The sequence below is a fragment of the Ochotona princeps genome, chromosome 1 (assembly GCF_030435755.1).
Source record: "Ochotona princeps isolate mOchPri1 chromosome 1, mOchPri1.hap1, whole genome shotgun sequence".
Classification (NCBI taxonomy): domain Eukaryota; kingdom Metazoa; phylum Chordata; class Mammalia; order Lagomorpha; family Ochotonidae; genus Ochotona; species Ochotona princeps.
In genome coordinates this window covers 33,312,136-33,330,124 of record NC_080832.1, presented here as the reverse complement: position 1 = coordinate 33,330,124, position 17,989 = coordinate 33,312,136, and the positions used below count along the sequence as shown (strand labels likewise).

The window sequence follows — 17,989 nt, the reverse complement described above, 5'->3', positions numbered from 1 at the left end:
TTGGCTGGGTGGATTTGTTTCCCTGTTCAGAATGGCCTTGGGCCGTTTGCATCGATGTCTCAGTGTCCTACCCTTGGCTTTATGCTATGGTTTGCAATATCTGTCCTGCCAGTCCATCATTTTATATCTGTTTACTTTGCTCTGCACAGCCCTCAACACAAATAGTCATATTTTCTATGCAGATCAGTCCCATGAGCCAAGTACTCCTCTGTTCATTCTTCAGCAGGAGCTAGAAATACACATTGTGCCCCCTTAATCCGAAATGCCAGAATCCAAAACTCTGAGTGCTAGGGTAGAGTCTGTGCAGTTATTCCAAAATTTGAAATGCTCTGAAATCTGAAACCCTCTGGCTCCCTCTGGCAGTTTGGGTAATTCCACCTGCCATAAGCCTGCAGCCTTGTTTTTATGTCTTTTTGGAGGTGGCCCGTACTCTGCCTCAAAACATTTTGCTTCTCCAAACTGTTCTATGTGTTCCATTTGATGTCTCCTCTGGGTGAAATCCCATATCCCTGGCTCTTTCAGGATCTCACTCTCTCAGTCCCCCTCCCCTTGTCCACTGACTACTTAGTATTATTTTTTCTCTTTCTGGACTTTAACAGCCTATGCCAATCTCATCTTCAAAATAACCTTTCCCCTTGTGATCCTACTGTAGCCATTATAGTCTTTCCTTCATAGCCAGTTTTTTGTTGTTGTTGTTTTGTTTTTTGTCACATTAATCCAGAATAAAATTGGAATGAACTGCCTGCCACCCTATTTTTGTCATGCAGGCATGCCTTTTACATCTGAGAATTTGGCTTGCTGTGTTGTCTCTTTTTGCTCCTCTCTGCCACTAGTAACTGTTCCCTGAGCATTCAGTGCTTGGTCCATTTCTTCATCTCTAGAAGCTTGTACTTCCTGGAGCTTCTATGATACTAGTCTTTATGGCTTCTGCTTATCTTCTGTGTTCCTTCTTCTGCCCTTTTTCTTTTACTTTCTTCTTCTTCTTCTTCTTCTTTTTTAATTGCAAAGGCAGATACACACAGAGAAGGAGATACAGAGAGGAAGATCTTCTTATCTGCTGGGTTAACTCCCCAGGTGGCCGCAATGGCTGGAGCTGAGCCGATCTGAAGCCAGGAGCCCGGAGCATCTTTCTGGTTTCCCACATGTGTGCGGGGTCCCAAGGCTTTGTGCCATCCTCAACTGCTTTCCCAGGCCACAAGCAGGGAGCTGGATGGGAAGCAGGGCCACATGGATTAAAGGCGCCCATTTGGGATCCCGGCACATGCAAGGCGAGGACTCAGTCACTAGGCTGTCGTGCTGGGCCTCCTCTGCCCCTATAATTGTGGTTGTATATCATAGTTCACATCTTAGTTTTGCTTTTTTGGAGGAGGAGCCAGGCGAGAAGATAGAGATCCCAGCCACAGGAGTGAGAAAGAGCCAGGCATTGTTGTCAGCGAAGCACGAGAGCTCACTAACTCCACTATTGATTTGGAATTCTTTCACTGAGTTCCGTTTGCCTCGCAGGTTTGCCTCCTAAAGGAAAGAAAGCCTGGTGCTGGGCGTCCTACCTGGAGGAGGAGAAAGCTGTGGCAGTGCCAGCGAAGCTATTCAAGGAGGTACGGGCATTTGAGAAACTTGAGATGACTGTGGAGCTGGGGTACTGATGGAAACTAGCGTTGTCATATTCACAGGAAATGTGACTTAGGATAATTTCACAGACCTGGTTTTCACATGGTATGAGGGCACCTCCAGGAGCAGTGGGCACTGTGGTTCTCCTCCCGCCATGCTACACTCAGGGCACTCGCTTGCACACAGACTCTTCTCTGAATGTTTGCCGAGCGTTCACTCGGAATTTTCAGTACAGACAGAGGATGGTTACAGAGAAACTAATCAGACAGCAAAGCTGGAGTGAAATGTCATGTCAGCATCATGACCCTGGAAAGTTTGTGTACCTTTGCAACAAAACACTCAACAATGAATGCCTGTATTACATCCCTGTTGGTGAAATAAAAACATTTTATTGTAAGTGACTTAAAACCAGTGAAAATTAGGTGTGCGTAGGAGTTGCTGCTCTTGCACTAAGAGGGGTCAGTTAGTGTTTGTGGCTGAAGGAGTCGGCAGAGCTGCAGTGTCTGCCGCCAAGTCCCCTCAGTTGTTGTGATGGGGAATAAGAACACCGACCAAATGTAAGTGAATGGACGTGGCTGTGTCCAGTAAAACACCAGGAGCAGGCTGCATTTGATGCACAAGGGGTAGCTTGCCAACCTTTGGTTTAGACTATTTAATTTAGGTTATGTAGTCATGATATGCCATGAATCTGCTGTGGATAACTTATCTGTGTATGGACATAGTAGTTTTTACAAAGTGATGAGCAGTGAATATTAGATTGAAATATTTACATGAAGAATATTTAACATAAACTTATGTATCTGTTAATTACATAATAGCTTGTTCTATATAGTTATTTTCCATGACTTTTGGTCTGAGTTCTAAAAGAATATGTACCTCATAGCCCTGTCTTCCACAGTACTAAGTTTATGTCTGAGGAGGGGATAATTGTACTTGCTGATAAGCAACATACTTGTATATGTACATGTTCTCCCATCTCCGTGTTAAATCAGATGGCGCACAGATTGTCATTTTTTGGACATTGCATTATTATTTAACTTTATAGCTTAGAGATTACCTCGTCACAGTTGATTAGTCCATTCATCATTCTTTTAGACTAATACATAGTATTTCATTTAGTCTGTTTTATAGTACTTTAAATTCTTCCCCACTGATTGACATACACACAAGTATTTTTCCCAATCTCGTACTATGCACTTTAGTGAAATACCCTTCCACGCTGCCGTTTTGCATGTGTGTGATTACTTGTGTTAGCTGATTTCTTAGAATTGGAATTGTTGAGTTGAAGAGAATGTTTTTTATATAGATGTCATAACATTGCTAGAGGTTGTACCAGTTTTTCATTCCTGTTAGTGATGCCTGCATTTGTCTGTTTTCATAGAGCCTTGCCAACAGTGTAATCAAACTTTCAGATCATTACTGCTTGGCAGGTGAAATGTATTTTCACCTGTTAATATTAGTTTGTATGACCTGTCATAGGTAAGGTTGAGCATCTTTTCATAACAAAGGGGTCGGGTCTGGAAAGCAGCGGATTCCTGTTCCTGTGACCCGTGTGTAATCTTTGTCCATTCTCCAGTGGAGCTGTGAATTAAAGATTTTGTTTTGAATTTGGAGAAGTTAATATATGTGTTTGCTTAAACTGGTCTGTATCTTACAGACAGTGGCTATTCACACTTTTGACAAGGTCTCCTGGATACTTACTAAAGTGGCTGTCATTTTGCATTTTAGTATCAGTCATTCCCATATAACAAGAATGGCTTCAAGGTCGGCATGAAGTTGGAGGGTGTGGATCCAGAGCACCAGTCCGTGTACTGTGTCCTCACTGTGGCTGAGGTAAGCGTTGCCTGTTGGTTATCTTCAAAATGCAGTGGGAATACGTAGCTGCAAGAGTGAGCACGTGGCCTTTGCTTGAGTGCTGCTGGCAGTCGGGGCGCTCAGTGTTGTTAGAACCCTCTCGCATCATCTTTGTAAAAATGTGTCCTGTGCAGGTCATAGTTTTTCACCCGTGACGGTTTCAATCCCACACCGCTTCAAAGCACTAGATTAAACCCAGTCTGTGAGACTCCATAGCCTGTGCCATACTGTACTGCTTAAACACAGGCTGGCAGAAAGCTACGTTTTCATTTTTGTTTTTTTTTAATTATTTGGAATTATCTCTCAAGGATTTCACAAAAAACAAACCCTGTCAGTTCCATATGACTTAGTTAATGTGTTGCCGAGAACTCTTCTATTTTAGTTTCCATCCTCCTTTACCAGTCTTGCTTCCTTTTCTTCCTCCTTGAGCCAGGGGTTTGTATCTTTTTAAAGCTTCCCCAAACAGCATGGGGTGGTCTTATGAGCTACTTTTCATTATCAGCATCTTTCAGTGTCATAGTGGGCTTGGAAGAAGCTCGGCTCTTGTTAAATAATGTAATAGCCAGACAATGACAATGACAGATAATGGGAAGAAACGATAAAGTGTTGGATTTTAACTAGCCACTAGGGGGTCAAGTACTGACAGATTGATGAGAGAGCAGTTAATTGACACAGAGGGAGTGCCAGAAGATGAGAGCTGGGTAATTGAGGATGCGTTCGTCTTGGTGGCGGCTGAGAGCAAGGCAGTTCTATAGAAAGGTCCAGGAAAGGTTTAGGGTTTGGGATACTGCAAGCTTATCTGTGTGGAGGCAGACACTTAAGGAAACATCTTTGACATGGAAGGGAAGTCATTGGCCCAGGGTAAGGAATGGAGGCAGTGAAGTAGGAGGATTTGAACAGGCTGCTGATTGAGCAGCAGGGGGTAGCAGTGTTCAGGCACAGTGAATCTGCTTAGTCTACACTTTGTCCTTTGTGGTCATTATGTTCCCTGGGGAGATGCAGTGTTTGGACCCCAGGAGCCTTTGCTCACAATGTGTTTGCTGGTCAGTGAGTGTATAACCTCATTCTATGTGACCCTTGTTTAGATATTCCTCATTGAGTATGTGATTATTTTGTTAGCACCAAGCTGACAACCAGCAGCACTGTGGCTCAGGCCTGAGCAATGGTTGTCTAATGCACACATCTGGCTTGATAGACACGTCACAACCTGCTAGTGCTGACCTGCACAAGGCGGCACCTCAGCACTGTGCTTGAGGGCCATTTTAAGTAGCAGATCTCTTAAGGAAAAGCTCAAAATTGTTAGACAACATGGCATTAAATACACAGCCTAGAAGACACTTATTCTCAACTTGAGAGTTGAAGCAAGAAGGCTAGGTGACATCTTGTCAACCTCAGCTGGGAACATGTGCTGTGGACAGCTCAAGTATTTTGCCACTCTGTGTGCGTGTTTACAAACGCCCAGAATATTATTTGCGATTAGAAATACATTTCAGTAAGCAATTGACTTTGTGAATATAAAGTTTGTGGATAATGAAGATCACTTCCATTCATCTATCTATCTACCTATATCTATATATCTATGTCTCCATTTTTTTGTTAGCACCACTCATTAGGTCAGGTACATGGCACCTTACAGTGTTTGTGAAAAATGGAAATAGCAGTCTATTTTGGCACAGAAAATTTTATTTCCACTGCTACATAAAAAGGTCTCCAAAAAGTTCATGGAAATGCATTTTGTAGAAAAGCAATCCTGGATTTCAAATTTTTTTTTCACACCAGAATAAAATTCTTTTGATTCTGCTTTCTACTAATGTTTAATAAAAAGATTTGTTGAATTATTTGAAACGCAGGGTGACAGATATGGGGAAGATAGAGAGATCCTCAGGTCTCTGGTTCACTTCTAAAAGGCTGCAGAAGACTATAAACATCTGGCCTCCCCATCGGTGACAGGGCCCCAAGTAGTTGGCCATCTTCTGTTACCTTCCCAGGCACATTAGCTGGAAACAGGACTGGAAGTGGAGCAGCCAGTTTTCCCTTATAGAGTTGGACACTCTAAAATGGGAAGCCAGTGTTGAAGGTGATAACTTAACCCACTGCACCCAATGCCGGCCTCTCTCTGAATATTTCTAGTCCCCTCGTCTAGGTGTAGGTGAGATGGATCGTTGGAACGATGGGCATTTTCCAGGAGTATGTTATAGGAGAGTGGAGCAAACATTTCAAAATGTTGGCAAAAAAATGTTTCAGGTGACATCAGCCAAGGAAGGGTTAGGTTGATGTGGCTGCTAGAGACAAAATCCAAGTGTGAGATCCTGGAGTTCTCATTGAGATTGGGAAGAGGTGTATAATTAGGTATGTATTAGATAAATGGAAGAACAGGAGATGTCTTCCCAAGATTGGACACTAACTATTGAAAGCTGCTTAATGAACATGGATATCTGGGGTACAGAGCAGCATTTTATCATAAGCATCTTCTAATTTAACAGTTGAGGGAAATAAGTTAAAATATTAAAAATGTGAAATTTGTTCACTCTATAGAAATAAAGTGAAAAGAAAAAAACAACCCTGTGAGAATCTGTTTCTGATGGGCATTAGATCTGTGGGACTAGGTGCCTGAGGAGTGGAGATGAAGAGAGTCAAGAGGCCAGGGAAGGTTGGAGAAATTCACCCTCCACTGCCCTGGAATGAATGCAGGAAGAGGGCAAGGCAGCAGGTGGCATGGGGGAGTAGAATGGAGAACTGCAGGGTGGTGTGAGGCTGTAACCCCTTCCCCAGGGGTCAGAGATGGAGAGTTTAGGAAAGACAAGAGAGGAACAAGCAAATGAGGTCCTCGTGTGGGGAGGGTAAAAGTTTGGAAGACTAGGGAGAGTAGAGAGAGGCTCTGACCCGGTATGAGTCACTCAGGGCACTGAGCTTGTAGGCCTCACCTAGACCCTGCTGGGTACAAGAAGGGTGCGGGGTGAGGAAGTCCTTGAGTTCTCCTGACTACGCAGTGGTTGTGCAGGGGGTGGCTACAGTTTCTGCCCTTCCTAAGAGATGATCTTTCCCAGGGGTCCCAGTATCAGCAATGTTGGGGATGGGAGATGGAAAGTCCAACTTAGGTGTTTTATATATGTATTGTACCAGTACACTCTGGTTTTAAAAAGTCACTAATCGAAGAAATCACTGTAAATATTTTGGCAGATGTTCTTCCAGACTTTGCTTTCTACTGTGCATTTGCATATGTATGTGCATGTTTAAGTGTGTACATAAAGGTATGCATTTAAATGTGTATACTTTTTTTTTTTAAGATTCATTTATTTTACTTCAAAGTCAGAGTTACAGAAAAAGAGAGGGAGAGACAGAGATCTTCCATCCACTGGTTTACTCCTCAAATACCCACCATGCCCATAGTTGGGCTGATCCAAAGCTGATAGCTAGAAGGTTCTTCTGGGTCACTCATGTGGGTGCAGGGTCCCACGTCCTCTGCTGTTTTCTCAGGCCACAAGTGGGGAGTTGGATCTGAAGTGGAGCAGCCAGGACTAAAACTGGTGACCATATGGGAAACGGGTACCACAGGGCAGAGAATGAACTACATATCTGCACCAGCCTCTCAAAGTGTATACTCATATATTTTTTGTGTATACAGTCATATATAGAGAAAAAAACAAGTGGATCCCTACAGATTCGGTTTTCTCATCAAGTGACTTTTGACTCATCCTAATGTGTTCTACCACTTTAACAGGGTTTTGGAGATCTTTACATGGCAGCCGCTGTACGGCTACCTTGTTACTTTGGGATGAATTGATCTGGCTCTGCACTCATGCCTCAAGCTTGTGGTACAGGCATCTGCCAGACAGGTGCTCCAGGGGTGGTCTGACATCAGATGTGTGCGGTTCTGCTAGACACATCTGCCTGTGCCAATGGGAAGAAGGCTGAGAAGTTGAACCCTAATGGGAAGAAGGCTGAGAAGTTGAACCTTAGGATCCCGGGGCAGATTATGACCAACTCAAAACCTTCTGTCTTAGAATGTTCCAAAGTGGAACACTGGAAACAGTTGTACTCATGGGTGATGCAGTGCGAGTTCTGAACCAGCATTCCAGGCAGTTTGTCTCATCTAAGTATGGACTGAAAGAGATTTTGCTTTCTTCCAGCCTAGCTACAGAGGAGATTGTCTGAGTCTGCACCTGCTGTGATCTGCAGCATTCAGTGTAGGGCCGAACATCCACCCTGGACCCTTCTGGGGCTGGGTGCTTCCCCACAGCTCGCCTTGGTGTCATGTGCTGGACAGTACAGGAAAGGCAGAGTAGATACATATTCATGGGAAGCTGCTCTTAACTCTGTCATGTGCTCCCTGTGCAGCTGGAGCTGTTGTGAGACCATGGCTCAGCTCTTTTCTTGCAGGATGACCGTCTTGCCTTTGGGTTTTGTCATTCGCCTATTTTTGTTATCATGAAGGAGGGAGGTTTGATTTACACTGGCTATATTGTACCTGATGTCCACATCATCTGCTTTGGCGTCATGTACACAAATACTCAGTTTTTGTTGTTTTGCTTTGTTTAATTGCTCACTCGGCCTTATCTGTTTCAGGTTTGTGGGTACCGGATAAAGCTTCACTTTGATGGCTACTCTGACTGTTATGACTTCTGGGTAAATGCAGATGCTCTAGATCTCCACCCGGTTGGCTGGTGTGAGAAAACTGGCCATAAACTCCATCCTCCAAAAGGTGTGCTCTTTCTGTGGCGTATTTTATGTTCATTAAGATCTTTCTGTTTTAAACATGCGAATTTGAACACTGTAAGAGTATAGACGTCAGGATAATTTTGCAGAGCCCAAAATCAAGCTTATTTTTCAGGTTGAAATGCACATTTATGAAAGTGAAAAAAAGGAAAGTCATATTCAGTTTGAGAATAACTGTGTGTGTATATATATATATATATATATATGTCCTGATTTGCATACAAAATTACACTGTGGCACTTTGAGTACAGCTTTTACCTACAGATTTCTGTTATGTGTATATGTACATTTATTTGCATAGCTACATTCTTGAAGAAACTAACTTGAATGAGTTTTAATCAGTATAAACAACTACCCGTGATAGCAATTGGCTTGGGTAAAATCTGTAGTATCAGCAATTACTTTCCTCTAGACTGAGCTCTGTATGTTACTTGTGATTTTTGCATGTTTCACATTCACAGCAAGTTCTAAGAACAGCCCTCATCTTTGTCAGTTTCCAGTGTGTTTTTGGTCTCAGGACTATTTCAGCAAACAAGTTAGTCCTTGGTTGTAAGGGGGAAAAATAATGGAGAGAGCTAAAAATACTAGCTAAAAATAAGATAGAAAAGACGAGGGTTAAAAAGAAACTCTTTAGATATCTGCATAAACTTATGTTGAATTTATAATTAATATATTCTCTGTTCTTTTCATGTTGCTTTTGACTTTATTGAAGAGAAAAGAGACCACAGTAACAGATAAAGTGTTCATATTTTAAGGAAAGGTTGTCTTTAATGTGATTGTGAACATTGAGGCAAGGGTGTTGCCTTTTGTAAAACTTACTAATTATACTTATTTCCTGAACCTTAAGTAGTCATTTTTGTGTTGCTAAGCCAAAACAGTTACACCTGTTTTAGTACTATTCTTTCCGCCTTCCTGCTTGTTCATTCCTGTATGCTAGTCTCTCCAAGTAGCATAGCTTATCAAAAATCAAGAAATCAGCTACCCCAGGCCAAAAGTTTATAACTGTGAAGGAAATACCCTGATTATTAAAAACATAAAAAATATAAAGAATTGTGGATTAAACTGCATTTGTTTAAAAATCATTGATTGCTTGATCTTAGTATGTAAGAATTACAGACAGAAGTGGAACTAGGAAACATATGTTTAAGACATCTTGATATTTTACTGAGTCTGTTTATATTTGCTCATCCTAGGATATAAAGAAGAAGAATTTAACTGGCAAACCTATCTTAAGACATGTAAAGCTCAAGCTGCACCCAAGTCCTTATTTGAAAATCAGAATATAGTAAGTACATCCTAACCAAAGGAGTTATTTCTTAACTTTTCATTTTAAATTTACTTCTTAAACCATTAAAGATGGTTTCACACATTTGGGGGGGACAGTGTGATGTTTCAGTGCATGTATACAACACACTAATCACACTAATTTCTCCTGCCTTGTCACTGCCTGCTGATTAGCTGCTTGGAGCTCTTCTCTTTGCTCAGAAACCATATGCCACCTTTTCTTGATTCGTTTATCTGGTGATATGAACACCTCAGTTGATTGCATAGTTTATATGTTGTGAATAAGCAGACAGTAAGCATGGTGATGAGGCACGGCTTTGATACAATGATTTCTGTAATAAACATGGTGATACAGGTATCATTTTAATATAGTGTTTTCATTTCTTTTGGATATATACCCAATCATGAGATTGCTGGATCATGTGGCAGTTCTATTTCTGGTGTCCTTAGGGCTCTTTACAGTTTTCCAAAGTGGCTGCACTAATTTACGTTCCTGCCAAAGATGGTGTCTGAGAATTCTTTCTTTACATACTCACCATCAGTCCAAAAAGTAAACTTTGTTTACTTGATGATAACCATTCTAACATGTGAGATGGTAATCTCATTATGGCTTTAATTTCTTTGGTGGCCAGTGGTATTGAACATTTTTTCATGTAGTTGTATTCCTTGTTTTGTGAAATACCAATTGATGCCAATTGATGTCCATTTCCTAATTAGATTTTTGTTTTTTTAGTTCCTTTTATTCTGGTTTTTAATCCTTTGCCAGATAGTTTATAAATATGTTCTTGCTGTGTTGATTGTTCCGTCATCTTGTTGACTGTTTCTTTTACTGTACAAAAGCTTCTTGGTATGATATAATCCTTTTGTCTAGTTTTTCGTGCCTGTGTTTTTGGGGTCTTACTCAAAAATTGTTGGGTATATGGGGTCTTGAAATTTTTGTCCTCTAGTAGTTTCATAGTATCAGGTCTTTCATCATTTTGTGTTGATTTTTGTGTATGATTAGATGGATCTAATTTTATGTTTTTTTTATTTTTGAGTGTTACGTAGTATAAATTCCTAGTGATAGCAAAGAACTATCATAAATTTTATTGCCTTGGTAAATAGAATGTTTTTACTTTAATTAAACTTTAAGATTAGCTTAAAATCATTATGAATAAAAATTATTCAATGGCCAAATTGTGGTTGCTGTTTTATTGAATAGTTCAAAGCAACATAGTACCACAGTCACATGTAACTTACAACTAAAATGCACAAAATCTTTATCGGGCTCTTTTATTCTCACCCCTTCCTTAGGAGAGTTCTTCAGATGGCATTCCCAGTGTGAGATGAAAGCACCCTCTTTTCCTTTATATGCAGGGAATTATTTAGCTGCAGTCCACCTCATAGATCAAGTTGCAGTGTAATAGAGGCGAAGTCTGGATGTGTGTGCGTTTTCTACTTCGTTACCTGCATTGCTGCCTTCCATTATGTGTCCCTCTGTTAGCATCTCTGAAAGGACCTTGATACATGTTAGACCCCTCTTCTATTCAAGCTCTGACCTAATGGAAGGAAGTAGAGGACAAGCTGGGAAAGCAGAGTATCCTGCTTGGTTCTGGGCTCTAAAATTCCCTGTTGCAAAGGAGTACTGGCCCCTGTTTGACGCACCTGCTGGTCCAGAGACCTCTCGAGAGTTAACTGTTTCTTTGTGTGATTGACCAAGCAGGTGATGGTGGGAGGGTGTAAAGAGGCAGTGATGCTTCACTAAGAGGGCTCTCTCTAGATGGAAATTAACACCAAGAATGTGGGAAAACCTTCTCACCTTGCTCCAGAATTCTTCCCTTTGGGAAACAGTATTAACTAGTTGTTAATATCAGTCAAAGAGCTGATACATCTTCTGCTTAGATTGAACACAAACCCGGTTGAATGAAAAGGAGGAGTATACTGTGTGTGTAAAACTAATGGAGGTAATGAGAGGTTTTTATTTGAAAACATCGTAATGGAAAGGATGCTTAATTGCCAGGTTGGAAATACTACCTGTCAGTAGATCAGTAGATGTTCAGTGGTAGGGCTTACTCCTAGGAACAAGTTCAGAGAGGTGAGAACTCGGCAGTTGGCTGCACCTGCTGACTTCCACTTCTCTGCAGGTGGCCTCAGTCTGCAACTGGACTACCTTGAACAGGCTTGTTAAGTTCTGCTCTATTGCTAGCATAAAACTTTACTTTGGTCTCTGGGTGGTAGTTTTTTTCTTTCTAGCTTTCCCCACCTCAGAATAATCAAGTGTTTATGGTCTTACCACTGGAAGTAAATTTTTGGATTTAAATATACACTGAGAATTGCTACCTAGCATTAATACCTGTTCTTTCACTTCATACAAGGCTTACTCTAACGTAGTTAGATAAATGACCACCTCCATTTTCACAGTGATGGCTGTGTAATTACATACAGTAAAATGACAGAGAACATTGATTTTGCTGAAAGTATTTAATGCTTGTGTATGTCATTATGAATAGAAGTATTTCTAGAATGCTAGACATGACTACATGTTTTGTGAGTTGCATAATTGAAAACCAAGCACACTAATGTGAGATTTAGGTATTTTTTTTCTCACAGAAGAATGTAGGGAAGTTCATATATTACCGTATCTCCAACCTGTGCTCTTATTGAGCTTCTGCTGTCTTTGTTCATATCCCAGATGGCTGGTAATCTGTGGATCTCCTTACATTAGGAGCTATTTTGAATGGCTGTGTATTTGTCTATTTTCAGCCAATTCTGTGGTTGTGAATCTCGAAACTATGTGCAGTGTGAAGTTAAAGTTATAGTGCTTTGCAGCCTGCTCCGCATGAAGATGACCTACTTTCAGTACTCTTTTGAGAGAGCTTTTCAGAGCAGGGAGTGGATTTGTGTTGACTGATGTACATCCTTAACTTGATTAACTGCATCTTTTCAGTGTTGTAACATTTACGGTTGAATCCATAATCAAAGAAAAGGCCAAAATGTGACATTAATGGTGAGCAACGCTCTAACTAAGGTACCAAGCCACACAGTAAAATTATTTTAACATCTGTCCATGTGTGGATATTTTGGTTTTGAGCCTCAAATAGTTAATGGAGTGTAGAAGTAGGGCTTTATTTTTCTGCTGCTTGTAGAAAAGTGTGCAGTGAAACTGGGGCATAATTTTTAATTTACATAAATATGGCAATAGATGCTGGGTCTTTGTGCAGAAGGGACAGTGTGTATACAGTTGTTGCTGTCAGCAAATGTGTACTTGTCTCTAATTAAATCTCTGTTTCCATAGACAGTGATCCCGTCAGGCTTCCGGGTTGGAATGAAGCTTGAAGCTGTAGACAAAAAGAATCCTGCGTTCATTTGCGTTGCCACGGTAACAGATATGGTGGACAACCGTTTCCTGGTACATTTTGACAACTGGGATGAGAGCTATGACTACTGGTGAGACATTTTCCAGTGCTGTGTGCTTTTTCCAATGTAACATCTGTGTAGATGAACCGTGTCTGTGATTTAAAAACCGTGATAATGCCAAACTTTTTTCTGTTGCAAATTCTTAATATTTTTGTCTATTCCATAGTCCCATGTATTCCTTCAGAACAGCTTTTAACACTAGTCTGTGGTTTGTATTCTGATTGATTTCTTTGTGGAAGTGAAATTTACACATTCCTCCTCCTCAGTGTCACACATGTAACTGTACAAATCTCACACGTTCCTCTTTGTCTAAGGGTCTGTGTCATTTCTGTAGGGACATTTTCATCTTTCTTTTGCATGTACTTTCCCAGTAGCTAATTTAACGACTCATAGTAGTTGAATGCAAAGGTAGTATTTAAGGAGTATTGCTTTTAAACCTTGGGTTTTCTTTGCATATGATGTTGCCAAACCGGTGTAGGCAAGCTGTAGAATTATTTAACTAAAATAACTAAAATAAAGCCTTCACATTTGTATTAAGCTATTCAACTAAGAATTTTCCCAACCTAATTCATGTTCATTAATTACTACAATTCAGTGTTTTTTGGTGAAACACAGTATTCACTTCTAGAGAACATCTGAAATGAAGCTACCTTACAGAAATAACAATGCTGTATTTATAAAATATGGCTAATGTTATGGTATTATTAGTTTCTATAAATAGGACTAAATTTTAGGAAAGCTTGATTGTACTTTTTAGTATACTTATGTTTAAGTATTCATATGTACTAAATAACAATTATTTCTGTTACTCATTCAATAGGATTCTTAGATATTTAGTAGTTTTCTTTGCATAGTTTAAAAAGAAAGAACACATGAAACATTTAAAATTTGTTTGCTATTTAGATTTATTTTTGGTGATGTGATTATGTGAATCCAGGGTCTTTTTTCTTATTTTTAATATTGTTTACAACTATGAGAGGAAGGCATGCCCCTCCGGGCCTCCAGTAAGGGTGGGGAGAATGCTATTCAGACTTAAATGCTTTCTGTTACAGACTTAAATTCTCCCAGTCTGTGCTTTTAAAAGAGTGAAGAATTTAGGTAAACCATTCTGTGATTACATTTCAGAGACTTATTACTTTTGAAAGTTTTGTTTTCTCCAGATTTTTGTTCTGGAAATCTTAATTTTTTCTTCAAAGCACATCTTTGTATTCATTTGTTACAGGGATTTCTGTTTAAATAAAATTCCAAGCTGATAAGAAAGTGTAATAATACAGTGGTAATCTGTAGCCTTTAGTTAGCTTCAGCAGTTATCAACCTAAATCCAATATTGTTTCTTCTGTATTCTTAATTCTTAATCTCCTAAGAATGTTTTTGAAAACATTTCTAAGTCACAGCTCTTTGAATATTGTGAATGCTATCTTCTAAAACTGGGGATTGTTTTTTGTTCTTTAAATACAGCTCTTAATATTTAACTAGCATACTTAAACACTTCTCCCAGTTGTCTCAGCATTTTGTCTGCAGGTCTAAATAAGGTGCATACTTTGTGATTGTTTTGATGTTTCCTTGATCTCTGTTAATTTACAGTCCCTGTTTTGCTTCCCTGCGGAGCCAGAGCATTGGGCCTGTTGAGTCTGGACTGGCTGATTGAATCCTTGCCATATTACTTATCATATTCTTTTCTTGTAGTTCAGATTCATTGGTGTTTTATTTAAAATTGCCTATGCTTATTTGAATAGCTGGGTAGAGGAGGAAATTTTAAATTTTAAAATAGTCTGTATCTGTCCCAGGGTAAAGCAGTTTCCCTCTTCCTGGTTCCTGGCCTGTGATGGTGGCAGTGCCGGTGAGAGCACCTGGATCCTGTCCTTTCATTCATAAATAATCGCAAAGCAATTATTAGCATGTACTGAAATGAGAATCTTGCTGTTAAAGTTCTGTTTTATTTGGGCAAAATTTTTAAGTTTATATGAATTGAACAAAGTGGGTGAATATTAGTTTATAGTCTCATAGGGGTATGATGTTGTAAAGGTGTAAGATACTTGGCTCAAGATTTATTACCATTCAGAATACTCTGGGGGGGGAGTGGAAGTAGTCTAGAAGAATTTGTTGCATTCACTTTTTTTTTTTTAATGCCAGAAGTCTAGGAGACGATTAGGAAGAACAGTGGGAAAATAATTATTTTTAAAAAGTTTGATTTGGCACTTTTGTGGCACAAGCTACTATAATTATGTCTAGGTTGGAATGAACTTTGAGGATTGCTTATACTGCTAACTGTTGGATTAAATCTTACTGTTAATTGTCAGAAAAAGAGTACAGTGCATTCTCATCTCAGTATGCAATTAAGGAATGCTGAAAATTGCTTAAATGTGCTAGAATTTCGCTGGTTTTACTAAATGCAATATTCTTTGATTATTGAGTTCTGGAATGGTTTTATCATAAATGAATTAGGCACATAATGGTAGTTATAGATTGGGTTCCCCTTCTTAAAGCAATTTGAAAATGAGATTTGTTTTTTCTATTGAATGAAATAGTGAACCTATATCTCTTTCTTCCTTGGTAGGAATTTGACAACACATATATGTTTCTTTACAGTTCAGATGCCGTAGGTTTAGCTGCAGTAAAACATTTCTTCTGGCCAGAGAGAAGTGTGATGAAAATATGGGCAACTTTTAAACAGTAGTTTCATGGAAGGAAAAAAGGGATATATTTTAGAAAATTTGCTTCTGTGTTTCTTCTGTATTCTTATTACTGATAGTAACTGTTTTGTCCCCTTGACAGTCATTGTACCTAGGAGTATTCCTAAGTATCAGGGTATACTTAGCAGGGAAGTGAGCACCGTGGGGTCGGGCGTTCTCTTGCTCTGCATTCACAGCCATTCGCTCTTTATTTTCCCTCTGCCTGAGCCAGGGTCTCTGGGAAGAAGACTTTGTTTTAAGAATGTTGTTTCTTGTCTTTTGGCCTCCAGGAGGTGTGATATGACAGCAGGATGTTGCGTAATGCTAAATAGAAAGGCTTAAATGAGTAAGATTGCAACTTTAGACACCTTTGGTTCCGTTTCAGTATAAGAGTTTAGGTATAAATCAGCAACAAGTGCTATGAAAAACAGAAGCATTAAATTAGTGAATTAGAACAGACCTGGACTGGGGCCTTTTCTTGATTATGTAATATTCAAAAGTCTCCATAAAATGGTACTGATAGGTTTGTATTATGTTGGCAATTTCCTTGCGTGGTGTCACAGTTAGTAGGCTTGTCATCATTTGACCACATTTTGGAAGCACTGGTAATAGGAGAATTTAGACATGGGCAGTTCTGAACTTCAGCTCTAGGAGGCTCTATGATCTGCAGGTGGAGAGAAGCAGACGCCACTGTCCTGGCTGCATGGTGGATGCTGGTACATGATATACGTTATCAGAAGCAACCACTTGCTGTCTGCAGTGGCTCACCAAGAGGAGGCCTAGGTCAGACTCATGGGAGGGTCCTGATGGGTGGTGAGAAGAAGGGATTTGAGCAGAACCACGAAGGGCAAGAAAAGTGAGAACTTAGATGGTAAGTTGAAAAATTGCTTATTCAAGGATAGCACTAGCGTATGTTTTGGTCAGAGGATAGGGAATGACAAGGTAATTTATTCTTTTTTTTTAAGATTTATTTATTTTTATTGGTCAGTCAGATACACAGAGAGGAGGAGAGACAGAGAGGAAGATCTTCCGTCCGATGATTCACTCCCCAAGTGAGCGCAATGGCCGATGCTATGCCGACCCAAAGCCAGGAGCCAGGAAATTCTTCCAGGTCTCCAACACGGGTGCAGAGTCCCAAAGCTTTGGGCCGTCCTCGACTGCTTTCCCAGGCCACAAGCAGGGAGCTGGATGGGAAGTGGAGCTGCCGGGATTAGAACCAGTGCCCATATGGGATCCCGGGGCGTTCAAGGCGAGGACTTTAGCCGCTAGGCCACGCCGCCGGGCCCAAGGTAATTTATCCTTAAGCTCTTCTAAGCCTCAGCTGTGTCCCTTGGCAAAAGGAGATGTTAATAATGCCTACCTTGTCAGATGTAAAGAGTAAAATAAGTTTTAGGGACAGAAATCATTTTACAGAAGTTGATGAGATAGGAGGGACATCCAAGCCAAGCATGCCCTTTCTTGAGAGGGGGTGGACTTGAGGGAGGGTTCTCTCAGCCGGAGGGAGGCCTCTGCAGAGGAAGAGGGTAGAGGGTATCAGAACCTGGATTTTGATGGCACCAGGTGTCTTAGGATGGGCTCCCCTTGCTAAGGCATTAACTCTTACATGTCTCAGCCTGGAGAAAAAGAAGCAGGAAGAGGAATATGTGACAGCAGGGTGCTGAAATGGTAGCACCTTGCTCTTTGCTAAGTAGTCCCTGAGTTGATGGCAGGTTTCAAACAGAAAGTAAATGAATACCGTTTACCACAGCTACCGGGGAATGGGAGATGGGACATCCGTGAGGGGTGCGGAGTGTACCTAGCTGACTCACCCAGAGGAGGTCTGGCACAGAGCAGGAGGGGCCATGAAGTGCTAGCAGGTGGCAAGGGACAACGGTACTGGTTTTAAATCAGTAGAGCAGTGCTCTGAATTTAGGGAGTAGGAGAAGCCAAATGTCCTGTATTTCCTCAAAGAATCTAAAGCATTAGTGCTTGAAATGATGGGACTTCAATGTTTCCTTTAAGGCCGCAGCTTGAAATGTACTCCTTGACTCTCTGCCTGGATATGCGGAGCCTGGCCTGTGTGTATTACTTTGTTTAGCTTTTTAGCTGTGACTGATAGTATTAGGATTCTGTGTCTTCATTCCAAAGGTTCGGGAAAATCACTTAACCTCTTTGTGTTTCCGTGAAATGGTCTTCAGATCTGTACACTTTATCCATCTGTCATAAACAGAGTTTTCACTATTTCTTTGGCTTCTGATCCTTTCATGACTTCTTAGTTTTGGTCTGATTTGGCTCTTAGCAGCTTTCATGAGTAATGTGCACTTTTGTGAAATGAACTCTTAAACAGTTTTTGAAAAAGTGGCGGCTTCTATGACATAAACAGAAACCAAGAACAGTAATCAGTGATTTGCCAAGCTTTTTTTTTGTTTTGTTTAATTGGTTGGTCTTCATTCTATTTCTTTGCAGTTACATTTCTGGTT

At 40.4% G+C, this 17,989-nt stretch overlaps 1 protein-coding gene across 9 annotated transcripts in view; it reads left to right on the top strand.

Moving 5' to 3' along the window:
• Positions 1-17,989, top strand: part of L3MBTL3 (L3MBTL histone methyl-lysine binding protein 3) — a 107,773-nt gene that overhangs the window by 38,132 nt on the left and 51,652 nt on the right. For all 9 annotated transcript variants that reach the window (XM_058675983.1, XM_058676089.1, XM_058676041.1 and 6 more), the window contains 5 exons: positions 1,504-1,595; positions 3,337-3,441; positions 8,029-8,164; positions 9,372-9,463; positions 12,737-12,888. In XM_058675983.1, coding sequence (XP_058531966.1) covers positions 1,504-1,595; positions 3,337-3,441; positions 8,029-8,164; positions 9,372-9,463; positions 12,737-12,888 — 577 coding nt within the window. The remainder of the gene's footprint in view (positions 1-1,503; positions 1,596-3,336; positions 3,442-8,028; positions 8,165-9,371; positions 9,464-12,736; positions 12,889-17,989) is intronic.